At 37.6% G+C, this 17,179-nt stretch overlaps 1 protein-coding gene across 1 annotated transcript in view; it reads right to left on the reverse strand.

Moving 5' to 3' along the window:
* The window catches only part of PHIP (pleckstrin homology domain interacting protein), a 147,280-nt gene extending 133,539 nt beyond the window's left edge, over nucleotides 1-13,741 (reverse strand). The window contains exons 1-4 of the mRNA XM_054722630.1: nucleotides 13,405-13,741; nucleotides 13,233-13,291; nucleotides 13,080-13,109; nucleotides 12,828-12,887 (exon numbers count right to left, since the gene is read on the reverse strand). Coding sequence (XP_054578605.1) covers nucleotides 12,828-12,887; nucleotides 13,080-13,109; nucleotides 13,233-13,291; nucleotides 13,405-13,444 — 189 coding nt within the window. The 5' untranslated portion in view covers nucleotides 13,445-13,741. The remainder of the gene's footprint in view (nucleotides 1-12,827; nucleotides 12,888-13,079; nucleotides 13,110-13,232; nucleotides 13,292-13,404) is intronic.
* Nucleotides 13,742-17,179: the final 3,438 nt, after the last annotated feature.

Raw genomic sequence — 17,179 nt, forward strand, 5'->3', positions numbered from 1 at the left:
AGTGACTTTTCCTTAACTTATGTTATCAGTTTATGATTATACATTTTAAAGTGTAAAGATTTAATGCTTTTATTCTCAAGTTCACCACAAACTATAAGAGAACAGGGACCATATATGTCCATCTGGTCCCAACTGTGTCACACACAATACATATTAAAAAAAATTTTTTTTTAATTATCATTTGCTATTGTCTTTTTCTAAACATTATTCTTCATGAATATTAACCCATGCCACTATTGATCCATGGTCAATATTTAAAAAGTAAAAGCAAAAACAAATTTAAAAAGTTAAAACAGCTCGTATGGCTATACATATATAACTTTTAATTTTCAAATTAGTAAAAGCCCCTATTTTTAATATTAAGCCTTTTGGTTTGAATAAACTATTGCTTTATTTATTTACACTAATAAATAACTTAAAGGAAATTAAAACAAAAGGAAAATTCTAATAAAATGCCGTCTCAAAAATATCTATATTTTAATTCTCAGTAACTATTTATACATTATCATTTGGGAAAAACAAAACACAACTTGATATCCTCAGTTCTAATATACCCATTACTTTCCATGACTAGAGCTGCTTTCAAGCTCTTTAGATATTCAATACATAAAAAATATGACCAAATTATGAAGTTAAAGTGTGATAAATATTAATAACACAGAGCTAAAACATAATGACTGAACACTAAATGCTAGCCCTTGGGGTAAGTGTGGTTAAGTTTTACATATAAGTTAATTATTTTAAAAACCCTAAAAGGTATGTATTACCATTATTCCCATTAATAAAGAAATTATGTGCAAAAAAGTAAAACAACCATGAAAAGGTCACATATTTAGTGGATGGCAGAGATGAGAATAAAACCAAGAACTAACTCCAGAGCTCATATTCAGACTGCCCAACCCCACAGTACCTATTGCTTCAAATATATATATACACACACACACACACACACACGCGTGTGTGTGTGTGTGTGTGTGTGTGTGTGTGTGTGTAAGCAAGCTATAATGGAGATTTTATATAGTTTTAAGATGACATTAAACTGAGCCAGAAAAAGAAACGTTTTAAAGTTCATTCTCACTACTAAAAAAAATAAGCACAAGAGCATAAATTCCTATAGGTAAAGGGGAACACTTAAAAATCTAAGGATACAAGTAAAAGATAAAACTAATACTCTACCAAAATGGCTGAAGGAAATCAATGTGATCAATCCTACTTTTGTACATTACTAAGTTTAAAATTTTAAACTCTTAAATTTAAAAAGAGGGAGGTCCAAGCTGGCAACGAAGTAGGTGGAAGCTGCACTCACCTCCTCCCAAGAACAAACTGGAATTACAACTAAGTTTCAGAACAATCATCCTGAATAACTAACTGAAGACTAGCTGAAGAGAAGTCTCATAACCAAGGGTTTACAGAAGCCACATCAAGACTGATAGGAAGGGCAGAGACTTGCAAAGAACTGGTCCTGCACCCACAAGAGGCAGCTGAGATGCTGGAAGGATGTCTTGGCTGCAGGCTCTCCCTGAGAAGTGTGGGGTGGACACCAAAACAGCTCCCCCCACCCCCAGCCCAGAGCACCAAAAGCCAGGAAGAGGCACCCACATAACATTTGGCTATGAAAAGCACCAGGGCTTCTGACCAGCAGGGAGAGATAGAAGTCCACTAAAGACACAGGCACCCTTTTAAAGGGCCAATGAACAATAAGGTATCACCTCACACCTGTTTGCATGGGTAGCATTAAGAAATCAACAAACAGCAAGTGTTGGCAAGGATGTGGAGAAAAGGAAACCCTAGTGCACTGTTGGTGAGAATGTAGACTGGTACAACCACTGTGGAAAGAAAGCAGTATGGAAAAAATAGAACTGCTTTATGACCCTGCAATTTAACTTCTGGGAGCTTATCTGAAGAAACCCGAAACACTAATTCAAAGGAATATATGCACCCCTTTGTTCATTGCAGCATTATTTACAATAGCCAAGATCTGGAAGCAGCCCAATTATCCATCAGTAGATGAGTGGATAAAAAAAGCTGTGGTACGTTTACATAATGGAATACTACTTAGCTGTAAAAAAGGAAATCTTACTCTTTGTGACAGCATGGATAGATCTGCAGAGCATTATGCTAAATGAAATAAACCAGCCAGAGAAAGACAAATATCATGTGATTTCTCTCATTATGTGGAATCTTATGAACAAAATGAACTAACAAGCAAAATAGAGACAGACTCATAGAGAGCAGGCTGACAGCTATGGTGATGGGAAGGCTAGGTCAGGGGATTTGGAGGTATTGAGCAAATAGAAAAAAAAGAAAAAGAAAAAGAAAAAACTCACACCCAGGGACAACATTGTGGTGACTGCCAGGGAGAGGGGAGTGGGGGGATGGTGGAGGAGGGTGTAGGGGAGATAAATAGTAATGGACGGAGACCTGACTTGGGGTGGTGAATAGATGATGTGCTATAGAACTGTGCACCTAAAACCTGTATAATTTTAACCAGTGTCACCCCAATAAATTCAATAAAAAGGAATAAAAGAATTTTTAAAGTTTCCTCTTATATGTTGAAAAATTAAAAATAAAGTTAGAAAAGAGGTATAAGTAGATTACACCAAAAGGGTTAAGACTAAAATTTTATTACTATTAAAAAATAGTAATTTTTTAAAATGGATATTTATCAGTAGTGCTCCACTCTTTTAAGTCCATGCCCCTTTTGATAAACATTTCATCTCCTCTCCCACTAAGATACAAGAGCCTGCTCTATGGATGCAACCCCTGATACCACCTCACTGTGATTCACTCCTAGACCAGTGGACTGGCCAGAGCCTTTTCAAACTTTTCATATCCCCGCCCCTACCTCCAATACCAATTGGAATCACTTAATATACTAGTAACAACAACAATCTTTTGTTAACTGTCTATAATTAATGGCTAAAACCTGAATTAAACATAATTACCCTTTTTGTAAGTATGTTACATTATATAAAATAGAGGTCAGCAAACATATTCTATACAGTATCAGATGGTAATATCTTAGTCTTTGGGAAATACTATCTATATGCAACTTTTAAAAGGTATTAACTTTAGCTTAGGAGCCTTGCAAAAACAGATCTGCACAGTTTGCCCATGTCAGCCATAATTTACCCACCTAGATCTAAAGAATGGTCCTTGGTTCTAGCAACTTTTCCAGCAGTAGGGGTAATACAATTCTGCAAAACGAAGGCAACTCTGCTCATACCTTCTCCATCTTGGCCTATCATAAATCTGTAGCACTCCTTTCTCAGACTGCATATATAAAGTATTTCTAGAATTATCAATTACAATTTGAACAATAGGATAATCTCCTGAAAATATTAATTGTAGCAAGGAAGAACCAAAGAAAAGAAACTGAGTTCTTAGAGTGGTTTATTCTCCTGCATTTTGCGATAAACCAACCTGCTTCTGCATGGTATGTATGCTACTTCATATAAACAACTATTCCCTTCAGCCAAGAAAATTTTCTCATTATCAATGAAAGGTATGGTTTAAATGTAGGTGTTATCAGTGGAACAATAATATAAAGAACCTGGAAGCCACTACTACATTCTACCACATATACTATCATTAAGAACTTCTCTAATCAATTTTTAAAGAAAAGGTCAGTAGTTTGATTAAGGGCCCTAAAGTCAGATCGCCTAGATTTAAGCTTCCAAACTGAGCATAGGAAAAACATTTTACTTGAAGTCCCAATGTCCTCATCTGTAAGACTAGGACTTTAAAATCACCACCTGGGGAGGTGATCATAGTACCAAGAGGTGCTTTTACATGTTGACCTTTCATGTTAAAAAAAAAATCTTTCTAGACCTAAACAAGGAGAAAAAAGAAAGGTCATCTTTTTAAGGATCTTTTCCAAGTGAGACTAGATCAATATATTAATTCCAATTACTTAAATTTACCTGTGAGAAAATGCCAGTCCTTTGTCTAGCACCGTAGTCGGCAAACTGCGGCTCGCGAGCCACATGGCTCTCAAAAGAAATTTCAATCGTTGTACTGTTGATATTTGGCTCTGTTGACTAATGAGTTTGCCGACCACTGGTCTAGCATATAAGAGGTCCCTATGAAAATAAGATCCACCTCATAATTACCACTAGTATGATTTAATTTGACTAGGTACTTCATTTCTAGAAAAGCTGATTGGTTCTAAAAAGAATGTTTTTCAGATTGTCTCATCTATTTTCTCACCATTTTTTCATATCTGAAAGGCTATCTGCTTTTGCTCTCTGCTCTAGTTTTGAGTACTAAAAGGTCAGCTTAGCTCTGGCTGGATGGTTCAGTTGGTTGGAGCGTCATCGGTACACCAAAGGGTTGTGGGTTCAATTTCCAGTTAGGGTACACACCTAGCTTGCAGTTTTGACTTCTAGTCAGGGCAAGTATGGGAAGCAACCAATAGATGTTTCTCTCTCTACCCATCCCCTTTCCTCTCTGTCTAAAAATTAGTGAAAAAAGAAAAAACAACAACACACACCATATCCTCAGGTGAGGATTAAAAATAATTAAATAAAAGGTCAGCTTAATGGACTATAGTTACTATTTTTATGACTATTTAGCACATAAACAAAATTCATAAATTTAAAAAATCTATTTAATCACTTTATAAGCCTATTATTAAAACCCAGCCCCTAAACTTCTCAAAACTTCGTTATAATTATAAATGTCTTACTATTATTACAAAGTACATGTTAAATTTTATCTATATTCATTAAAGCAAGTGTACAAGTTTTCTCTGAGTAATTTTACTAATAGCATCTTCACATAGACAAATATATGGAACTAGAGGCCCAGTGCATGAAATTCATGCACAGGCAGGGCCCCTAGTGGCTGCCAGTCGGGGCCCCCCTTCCCCGGCTTCCTGCCACCGCTGCCAGCTAGGGAGGGGCTGGCCTGGGGGAGGGGCCAAGGGTGGTTGGCTGGTTAGCTCCGCCCACTGGTCAAACTTCCAGACGAGGGGACAATTTGCATATTAGGCTTTTATTATATAGGACTAGAGGCCCGGTGCATGAAATTCGTGCACTGGGGTGGCGGGTCCCTCGGCCAAGCCTGCCCCCTCTCACAGTCCAGGAGCCCTTAGGGAGCTTAGCCAATGAGAAGTCAGAAAAGGTGTTTCCTCTGCAGCTCACACGCACAGACCTCCCCCGTGTGTGTCCGCTGGGGTGGGGGGCGTGCTCCGAGCCGCGCCGCTCGTGACTGTAAAGGCGTCCTGGACAAATCTGCATATTACCTCTCTCTCTACACACACACACACACACACACACACTGTGCCAAGTATTCTCCAAATTTATTTATCTTCACAAACAAGTATCTACCCACTTCACAAGTAAAGAAAACTGAAGTCCAAAGGTTACGCAGGATGTCCAAGGTCATACATTTAAAAAGAAAAACAATAATCAAACCCAGATCTCCCGATTTCAAGTTAACTGTTATTTTTATTACATTACAGTTTCCTTCTCAAAACATTACCCACCCCCCACATTGTCACGTTTCGTGATTACAAACTTACTAGAACCCATATAACCACTTTCAAGTCAAATCTTCTAAGCTGGGAAACTGCTCTCAGAAGTACTCTTACTTGCCTATGATTTCTTTATAATTAGAAGTATAATAAAATTAATATAGAATCATATTAGGTGTCAAAATTGATCTTGGTGGTCTATTTACTCGTAACTGTGAATAAACACACTTGAAAGACTGTCTTATACTCACAATGTAGTCAACCACCTAAGAATTCATTTAGATAATTCAGTTAGTATGATAAATACAATTATCAATACAAATTTTTCATTTAAAGAAAATGAAATATTGCTCTTTCAAATTTTATTCATTCATCACATGCTATATTCTGCTAAAAAAAAAAAACAACACAAAACACCCAAACCTATCCAGAATTAAGGTTTCCACAAAACACAGATGATCTATAAAAATTAATTTGAAACACAACAAAGCTTAACTATTTAAATACACTTTGAAGTTTTGTTTTTAAATCAAGACATATTTGCTAAGCAAAATTTGTGCAATAAAAAATCCTCTTTAAAATAGTTAATTTAGTAATTTAAAATTCAAATTTATAATTCTGTTGAAAAAGTTCGTATCTATTAATTTAAAGATGAAAAATTCTTAAACAGTTTATGCTTAAGATGCCAAAATAAGTAATTTTAAGAGAACGCCCAGTTTCATTTTTAGTAATGTTTCAGTTTCAAACACTGTACTCAAAAGAACTAACACCACATATACAATAGCAGTAAAGTTGTTTGAGAAAATGTATATTTCTCCAAGTTGCCTAGAATTTATTATTTCCACACCCCAAAACTAAACTAGAACCAAGTGACAAAAGCAAAGGTAAATATTTCTTGCATTTATATTATAACCTCTGAGAAGACTATGTGCCTCTTATTTATCCATGACAGAGACCAAATGGCTCATGCCACCATGACAACAGGCTGTGTGGAATCCAGAATCACTACATGGATTTTTTTATGTGCTTCCTTTGCAGAAGGCTGCCACCACTAATGCTGTCATGAATAACTTACTAAACCTTATACTACAAATCTCATGTCTCTTACAATTTCAATTACTTTTAACTAAGTAGAAGCTGTATCAGACCATTGCTACCTAATTGTTCTTAGTATCAAAACTTTTCATCCAACCATCCTCTTCCTTAAATGATCCTTGAGCTCCAAATACTTGGCGGGGGGTGGTGGTGGTGGTGGTGGTGGTGGTGTGTGGTGTGGTGGTGTGTGTGTGTGTAAGGCAAATAACCAAAGGTAGACCTGCTTTAAACCTAATGACTGCCTCTCTAGAAACCAAAGCTTTTTACACCTAGATATTTCAATGTGCATTATCATAATTTGATTTTTCAGTACCCTCAATTCTCAAATTCAATTTTAAAAAGTACTATCATTTCCCCCAATCTGTTATAAAATACTTGAAATCTATATTCCATATGCTCAGTAACATATTTAATAATTCCTAAATAATTTATTAATTTTCATAAATTACTCATTTCACAAACAGCAGCTCATAAACAAAACAAAAACACAGAAACTGGTAACTTTACACATTTTAAATTTATTTCTAAAAATTTCAATTTGGGCCCTAACCAGTCTGGCTCAGTGGATAAGAGCGTCGGCCTGCAGACTCAAGGGTCCCAGGTTCCATTCCGGTCAAGGGCATGTACCTTGGTTGTGGGCACATATCCAGTGGGGAGTGTGCAGAAGGCAGCTGATCAATGTTTCTCTCTCATCCATGTTTCTAACTCTCTGTCCCTCTCCCTTCCTCTCTGTAAAAAAATCAATAAAATATATATTTTTAAAAAATTTCAATTTGGTTCCTATTATCAAATAGTCTTTTTTCACTTTAGATAGAATTATGAAAGCAACTTAACCTAAATTTTTACTGCTAATTATTTTTTTCTGATACACTCATTTTCTTAAAGTTAACTAAAAATACATTAAAATAGGAAGTGTTTCTAAATGGGTATGTGTAGTATAACTGCCCCTTTGCTTAGTATTACAACACTCTGAATTATAAAATTTTGTGAGGGAATTACTAGCAAGAATAAAATCAACCTGTTTGGTATTATTTACCCAGAATAAGTTGGGTGAAATACAATTTTATTTGCTATAATTCTGTAGTGATATGATATATAACCACAAAGTTGGGGGGGGCGGAGGGAGGGAGCAGTATGACTGCAGTAAGTGAGAGGAGTTTCTAGTTATCTAATAAAGAAATACCAATAAATTGAAAAATTGATATTCATAGTATTTAACCTAATGTACACTTAAGAATTTTTGAAAGTCTTTATTAAACTCTTTAATTAAAAACACACATAGCATTAAGCCAGACTGGCAAAACACTCTGACAATTTCCAAAAAGAATACAAACTATTGTGATGATTTTAAATTACACAAATCTCTGGATGGGAGGAGTCAGATGCAACAGCCAAGGATCCTTCACATATTCCTAAATGTCACCTATCAAAAGAAAAAAACTTCATATATCCTCTAATCAATTCTGGATATTTCAAACACCGAAATACTTCTTAATGTTGTTACAGAAAAATACTCTTGTTTGAATCACTATACAGACCATCAAAAGTTTTCTGGATATTCTACCCAATATTTTTAAAGAATTATTTTTGGTATTTACTGTACTTTTTTTATATCATAGGCTTAATTATTTTATTCTTGAGTCTAAAAGTAATTATACTAATAGTATTTTCTGAAGTTTTAAAGTGCCCTTTTTTATACTGTAGCTGTTATGTTCAGAAAGTTATGTATACTTGTTTCTGAAATAATGTTTTTCTTAAATTGAACATTAATACATTAGAAAGCTATAATTGGAACAACTTTATTACAACTACTATAGTTCTAATAGCAAACACAAACCCTTATTAGCATGTGACTTGTGCCAGTCTGTTATCACTCACAGGATCTTACAATGTAGGTGCTATTATTAGCCCATTTGGTAGACTGGGAAACAGACTCCTGCAGTACTTACTATTCTACCCCATAACAATTAAAACATCACTGTGTAGTTAGGGAGAAGATAATACAACTTCCTCTTTACATAATGCCAATTCAAGGGCATTAAGATTTTAATAGGTACTTATTTATTTTTGAAATGTTTGTAAATGTCTCACTTTTAAAAATAATGATATAAGTACCATTATAATAATTGCATGTATAAGAAAAGATGTAGTTTTGTCCACTTCAGCTAACATTTCATTTGTTATGATGATCATGATACATTAAAACCCTGTTTTAGAGGCTACCAAACTAAGCTTACTATTTCATTGATATCCTACTAAAAAGGGAAATGGAAACACTGCAACACACACTTACTTCATATGGCACACCCCACCCCAAATTATACTGGTTAAGTTTTGAAAAGTACTATGTTATCTCTAATATAGAATGAGATTCCCTGATTCAAAAACATTTAAAGTGTTATATATTTTTCCCTAAAACTTGTCTATGTTTTTTACCTTAACTTTCACATTAATCAGCACACTCTAAATAATGTATACTTGATACATACCTAAGTAATTCCTATCCATGGTTCCTATTCATCTCTGAATTTAAGACCACCAATAATTTATTAAACCTAATACTTAAACCATATCAAAAAACATACTAAATTATAGGGTAAAGAGTCAGTGGACAATGTGGTTAGTGTCTCAAAAATTTTCATCCTTGCAAAGAGAAATCATACTACAACCTAACAATGGCACTATCAAAAGCATTTATAAAATATTAAAATCTGCATAATTTCTCTATTTCTACTTTTCTGTGTTTTGGATAATAAAACTCCAAAAGGAGAGTTGAACTATTAGGGACAATGTATTGCTATTTCTATTTCAAAAACAGATTTTCAGATTAGAAAAGTTGTAATTCACTTATTTCATGAATAACTGGGGCCCACAGAAATGACTTGCTGGAGATTACCTGCAGGTTAACTGCTGGCAGGGCTAAGATCACAGTCCCACATCTCCTGGCTCTGAATCATTTCACTTAAATAGAATGATTTCCAATAAAGTGGAATCATTTTAAGAAAAGTAAATACCACTACAAAACATAAAGTAAGTATTATATCATTTTAACAGACTGGCAAAACATGAATCCTGTTTTGGAAAGAAGAAGAAAAAAAGCCATGTAATCAAGAAATGTGATCCGAGTCCCAAATCTAGTAAAAAAGCATACAATTTCTGTGTCAAGATCTCTTCATAAATATGCAACCACCAGTAAGGTGGCGACTAGAAAGGGAAATTAACAAACCAACTAATTCCACCATGCAAACTAAGAAATAAATAATTGTCCAAAAATTATTTGAGTTTTCCTATTCTATAGTTTGTCTCCTAAGCCTCACTCCATTTAAAAAATAAGAATCCTGATAAAAGTTTTTAAAAATGCCGTTTTGCTTTAAATCGACCTCCTGTTTTTAAAAATAAAAAACTAATTAGACATATACCATAGAGCCAAAAAAATGTTTTAATTTCCTATCAAAAATATTTTAAATCTTAAGGTAGAGGGGAATAATCACAATGAAGTTTTGTCAATCACACTTGAAATAAACACATCACTTTTTAAAAAAAATCTGTAAACTTTTAAAACTGCTCATAAATCTCCACTTTTCTCTTGGTCAAAACTCAATCACTGATTGTATCTGTAGGCTGATTGCAGATACTAATCTCCACCTATTTTTAAGCTCATAAATACCAATTATTACTTCCCATCCTAAATAACTGTAATTTGAGACTTTTCTAGAAATTTCAATCTGACATATGAATTTTTCCATTTAAAATATTATTCATTTATCAGGAATGTAACAACAAATTTCCAGGTACAGGTAGACACTACTGAAACTACCTATCAAAAATAGTTATTTTAGTTTCACTCACCAGAATAGTCTTCAAATCAATGTCAAATAAAAGCAATTTGATAGGCAATGAAGTTAAACATGTGTAAGTCATAAGAATAAATTAAGACAATAGAGAATACTATACAAAGTTCTGCATGTTCACCTAGACATAAAATTCAAGATCCCACTTACTATTAAACAAGAATGTGCTCAGACACCTGCTGTTCCAAAATGTTTTTAGAGCTAACTAAATCTCAGTTAAAAAGTCAGTTAAACAGAATACCTACACACCTAGATATAGTTTGATGAATATGAAAGCACCTTGAATGATGCCTTGTATCCAGTAGATACGGAGTGAGCAACATGCTGAATGAATAAAAAGAGAAAATGATCCAGAGAACTCTGAATTCTAATGAGAATTTTAACTGCCTCATGAAATGCCAACATGACTGTTCTAATATAAGGATGAAAACACTCCAAGTAAGAACCACTTCCATGAGAAATAGGCGGATGTCGATAAGTAACACACCAATGAAAACTCTACTTATTGTGTCCTAAGTTTTGAGAAAGAGGAATATAAATGCTCTAATATATGAGGGACAAGAAACCCTCTCAAAAAATTAAATTAAATAAAAATCAACATTGGTGCCCTTTTTTGTTACTGGAGAAAACAAACGATACTCCTACAAGGATAAGACATTCCCCTTGTTTGGCCAGATACCATTAGCCACTTCATTTTAAAAATATAAATCTAACATTACCAACTGTCTCCAAGAAAACACAGCAATCTTTAAGAACTTGAGGGTTGTTGGTTTTTATAAGATGCAAAGATGAGTTTTGTAAAATCTGCCCAATTCTTAAAAAGGAAAATTATAATCTTTATAGTTTTTTGGAGTAACAAGCAAGACACTTCAGATTTTGTCAAAGATTACAATCTAAAAATTTAAATACTTAAGTTAATGAATTTGAGTTGGCTTCAAACTCTATTCATTTTAGCCAAGTACTGAATGAAACTAGCCTAAATCACTACTTGCAAACTGTTAAAAGTTTCCATCAAATTTACTAAACCTTAGTGCCTTTGCTTATTTCAACCGATGTAGGCATTTATCAGCAACCTATATGAAATCATAATAAGAGACTTAGACTCGTTAAATGTTCTACATCCAAATGAAAGAAAAGTCATCAAATCAAAATCATGTCATGCCTTCACCCAACTCGAGCCATTCAATTCTAAGAGCTTTGAAACGTCCAAATATTTCAGAAGCCCTCATTAAGTAACAGTCATTAACTACATCACAACATCAGTTGCAAATGTCTCAGAAAATCAATGCATGCATAAATTTTAAATGCTTGATTTGCCCCGAGTGAGTGCTTTAACTGCCCAACACACACACACACACGTTCATACAAATAACCTAAATCAGTTTAGGAGAAAAGAACATGGAAAATGTAACTCCCAGATACAGATACCTTTCTTTTCACAGACACAATCCTAAAGTAACAGGTCCACGTTTAGAAGTCAATTTGTACAAATGACTAAAATATTCATCTTGAAAACCCACAAAATTAAGTAGTTGGCATTTTAAAACTATTTAACAAAACAGATCCCAAGATATATTGGAAAACTTCTACTTCCGAAGTTCCATCGTCACTAAATACGTGGCTAAAAATAAAAACGCTTCGGTGGCCTCCAGCAACAGTTAATCGGACAAGGGGCAGAACACCGGAATTAGCAAAATTAGAAAAAAGCCTGTTCAACTTCTGGCTTTAGGGTATTACAGGCTTTTTACACGTCTGCGAACGTTGTCCTGGTAAATGCAGCATGTTCTGAAGGCCAACGATCACACATCCGAACCCCTCCAACAAAAAAAACACAGCTCTGAATTTAAAGCAAGCAAAAAGAGACCAGAGAAGGCAAAAAAAAAATAAAAAAATAGATAACGTCTGGCCACGGTTCCGCTGCCGCCGATTAGCCTGCTAGTGAAATGCTAATGCCACTTCGGAGCTGTTAGTCACCAGCCATTGTGTGCGGCCGCGGAGCGCCGAGCCGACCGCGCGAGCAGAGCGGCGAGCGCGCCCTCCGCGCGCCGCTCCCGCCGCCGCCGCCGCCGCCGCCGCGCCGCGCGCGCCCCCGCGCCCGCCCGGCCGCGCGCGCCGGCCCCTCCTCCTCCGGCCTTGCACTGCACAACACTCATGACGTATCTTTATTTCTAGCACATTAACCAAATATCACAAATAAATTGTCTGCAGCCCCTACGGTCCCGGGGTGCAGGTCCCCCCGGCCACTGCCCCCCGCAGCCCCCGCGCCGACTTCCCAACGTCCCCCCCGGCCTTTGGAGCTTTCACGTTCTGGGGCCAAGTTTTTGTCTCTGTAAAAAATTGCGGGAAATTCAATTTTTATTCGAGTCGGGGAAAAGTTTCTTTGCTCCGCGACGTGAATGTCTCACCAGATTCTGGTAGGTCCTGGGATGCTCCTTCCCGGTCCAGTCGGTGCGTCGAGGCAGCAGCTGCGGGGAGAGGACGTCCCGTGAGCCGGGCCCCCGGCCCCAGCCCGCCCGCGCCCCTCCCCCGCCCGCCCCGCGCCCCGGCGGGGACCCCAAGCCCCGCGCCCCACGCCCCGGCGGCGGCGGCAGCGGTGGCGCCGCGGCCCAAGGGCGGCCGCGCGGCGGCAGGACGCGGCGGTCCGCCGCCGCCCTTACCTCTTTCTCGGCCACCTCGCGGATCAGCACCTGCAACAACAAAGCGGGGAGAGCTGAGCCCCGCGCCCCGGGCCGCGGCCCCGCGCCGCCGCCGCCCTCCCCCACGCCCGCGAGCGCCGAACCCGGCCCGGCCCGCGCCGCGCGCCGCCGTACCTGAGCCGCCTGCTGACAGGGTCCATCTTCCAGGAACCGGGCGATGAGGAAGTAGAGCTCTGCGCGGGAGAGAGGGACGGGGAGACACGGGCTAAGCGGCCGGGCGGCGGGGGGCGGAGGACCGCGGGCGGAATCGCCCGGTGCCAGCGGCCCCGGGAGCCCCTCGACTTACCCGATCGCAGCTCCGAGAGGCCTTTCCTCTCACAAGACATGTTTATGGGTCACTTCAGGGCCGCTGGCGGGACACCCCGCCGCCGAGGGGAAGCGGGGATGGTGCCTCCGCCTGCCCTATAGCTGTCACTGTGTGTTCACGAGCCCAGCCTCGGCTCCACCATTCAAGCGACGGCGGCGGAGGCGGAGGCGGAGGAGGAGGAAACAACAACTCTCAGGCAGCGGCTACGGCCGCCGCCGCCTCCGCCGCGGATCCCTCCGCCGCAGAAAAGAGTCCGCCGCCTTCCCGGCCCCAGGCTCGGCCCCGGCCCGCGCTCCCGCCCCCTGGAGAGAAAAAGGAGTGCCTGCGCCCCCAGAGACCCCGCGCCCGGCGCGGTGAGACCCCCCCCGCCCACCCCTCCCCGGCCGAAGGTGCGATTTGTTTATTTATTTCCAGCTGGAGAAGATGCCGGAGCCGGAGCCGGAGCCGGAGCCGGAGCCGGAGCCGGAGCCGGAGCCGCGGGTTGGCTGGGAGGCGCTTTCTCTGTGGAGGCCGATCGCGGGAGGGAGGGGGCCGGGGATTGCTCCGCGGAGGGATCTGACGCAAACGGAGCCGCAGCACCGCTCTATTCAGTGGCGCTGGCTGGCGCTGAGATGGAAGTTACTTTCTATGTAGCAGAAATAGGAAACAAATGAAGCAAAACTGCCCAAAGAGGGGAAATGCCCCGAGGATGGGTCTCACTCTCACGCACGCACACAGACACACGCAGAGAGCACTCTCACGCCGGGCAAAGTCGGGATCGCGCCGCCCGGCCCGAGTTGAATGATAGTGTTTGGTTTCTGTCTCTTGCCATGTGCATGTGTATAAATGCTGCGGATTGGCATCTGTGTAAGTCTCGTCCTGCGTTTGTTTCTGCAACCTATGCAAAGTGTAATTTATTCCAGTGCTTTATATTGCAATAAAGATTCGGGCTCTTTTGGTTAAGCACTTGGCGTTTGCTAGCCCGTTATTTGCTGAAGCCACCTATTCGTGTATCTTCTGTTACTGCCATTGCCTTAAGCGTACATTTAAAAAATGCTGTTATTGTTATATGGGCAAAGCAAACTCCTGATCTGTACTTCAGATACTCTTTTTCCTGATTACAAAAAGGCTAGTGACGGCTAATTAGGGTTTTGGGAATTAAAGAACCTTGAAGCTTTTTTAAGTGTTTACCAGAAGGAATAATGTAAACATGAAAGAAAGAACACTGAAATTTATCCTAACTGATCTGGAGGTAGTTTAGTGACAGATCAATAACCTCCGAAGGATATTGAAACAGCATACTACACTTTAACCCGGTTGATTAGTGATTAAATAATTTAAATTGTGTATCTTGTAGTTGACTTCGTCATGCTAATTAATGGCTTCTAATTTGAGGTGTAAACCATTCCTGTTTACAGTTAATCACGGGAAGACTTCTTGAAAACTGACAAAAGAAGAAAAAATTAATCTTTCGTAAATTAGTATGTAATTACCGGTTTTATATGCTAAATCTTACATCTGCGTTTTGTGATGAGGATAAGGGCCTTGTTTGTTAAAAAACGAATATGGGTGAAATTAATGGAAACAATGGAAAAAGCCATTTGTTAGAAAACAAGGACACTAAGTGATATTTATCTCCAGATGATTTAAAGCACTTTTCCAAAAGACTTGAGAGTTGATTTTTGTTTTTAAGGATTGCATTTTAAAGGGAACTAGGATAGTCGTTCTTTTGTTAACATTTAACAAAAGACTCTCCTTAAAAATTTTAGATAATAAACTGCATTTTATGAATGTGGTCTAAAAAAAGGTTATTCGTGGGGGAAAGGACCAACAAGCTGTATTGTGGTTTTCTAGATTGTTTCCTCAAGCCTTGTACCCGCTGAGCTCCTTAACATTCCTAGTGAGAAATACTTGCTGCAACTGCCTTGAGCTGCACTGCAAGACTGCATCTGTGTAATGCCCTATACTAAAACATCCAGAAATCATCAGACATATGATGAAGAAGAAAAAAAGACTAGACATCCTTGGAGTAATACGATGTAAAAATTGCCTTTTTTTTGCAACCTTAATTCAAATAAAAAAGAGTTGTCCCATTGCATTTTAATTATCAGAGAAACTTATTTATTGAAATGGCTATCCTTCCAATATTGAAAATATTTGCATTTTTAAAGACAGTAATTCCATTCTAACTATTATAGGTAAAGTAGCTTCTTCTACGTGATTAGGTTTGAAAAGACAGACATTTAATATGCCTTTATGCAATTCTGTTTATTTCTATGATTGATGCTTTCTAGTCTATCTTTTCTTTTTTAAAAGTATTGTATTCTTCCAGTAAGTGTAATATTTTATATTATGATGTTCTTCAAATAAACAGATTTCAAGAACTAAGGATTATAGTTAGAATCTTGTGGTTTTGAAATGTTTGTATTAGTCTGATTCTTACTAATAGATGTTTTATCCTTGCGAAGGAAAATAAAATCAAATTATGACATGAAATATAAAATTACCCTGAGTAAAGTTTTCCACATATATCTTGTGACTGTTATGTAAACATTGAAAGCTGTATGATTATCTCATGTATGTTTTCCATTTAGAAGCTACAAAAGCTTTTCCTAAGTATGCTACTATACTTAGCTCCTAAATTTTTTAAGGAAAATAGCCCTTCGAAGTTTTCTGAATATGATGTTTCTGTCATTTTGGCTAACCTTTGACAATATTTATAGCTTATTTTTCAAAGACCTAATTTGAAGATGGCTGCCTTTGAACTAATTTATAACTATCAGTCTGTTTTAAGAAAATATATATTAATTGCTAAAAATTAAAACTTCTCTTAAGCCAAATAAACTGTTTTTTTTTTTAACAGTGGATGTTAAATTGAATTTTACTTAGTTTTTTAAATGTAATACTCCTTAAAACATTTTAATTTCTTTAAACATAAAATACATTTCTGGATTTTGATAACTATAGGGTTATTAAGTCATTTATTGTGCATGTATATACAGAAAGACTGCACATATCATATAGAAAGAAAATCTTACCTTGAAGTCCTGTATTTTAGTTCCCAAGGTGATGGCACTTGCAATTCTTTTCTCAGCCTTCTCTTTTGCATATAAGGATAGTTCAGATTCCATCTATATCCCTTTCTATTTGTTTATTTTAACATTTTCATGGACTTCAAAAATAAAGTGTCAATTTAAAAGATTTTCATGCCTTTTATATAAGAAGGCTAACAAAAATAGTAAAAGTTTGGAAAACCAATGATTCATGTTTTTATTATAGTAGTCTCTTTAGGAGAATTCAAACTTTTCTTGAAATGTGAAATTTAAGAAAAATTTCTGTGAAATTCATCACTTGTTTTCACTTGGCATCACATGAAACAAGATAAATACTTTACAAAAAGTTTGTCTTGATTGTGGTAAGTTATTATTCTAATGAAATAATCGATTGTTGCCATTCAAGTTCTTTCTGGAACAAGATAGGGTAGTATTTATAAATAAAAGGATTCCACCACATTTATGAAATTGGTTTATCTCCACTAGCATGAAATAATACATAGCTCAAAAAACTTTTAAAATTATATATTAAATCCCGTCTTTATTTTGATATTATGCTTTTTTTATAGCTATAAAATGTAGAAATGGAAAAGTAAAAAACACTGTTCTTCAAAACTACCTCCTTTTTTAATGCTCATCTGTCCTGACAACAAAATACAGCTGTCAAAAGAATCTTGTGTAATACACCTCACTCCTTCTTCTGGATTGCTCCCAATATTGTA

Source organism: Eptesicus fuscus, chromosome 10 (genome assembly GCF_027574615.1).
Source record: "Eptesicus fuscus isolate TK198812 chromosome 10, DD_ASM_mEF_20220401, whole genome shotgun sequence".
Classification (NCBI taxonomy): Eukaryota; Metazoa; Chordata; class Mammalia; order Chiroptera; family Vespertilionidae; genus Eptesicus; species Eptesicus fuscus.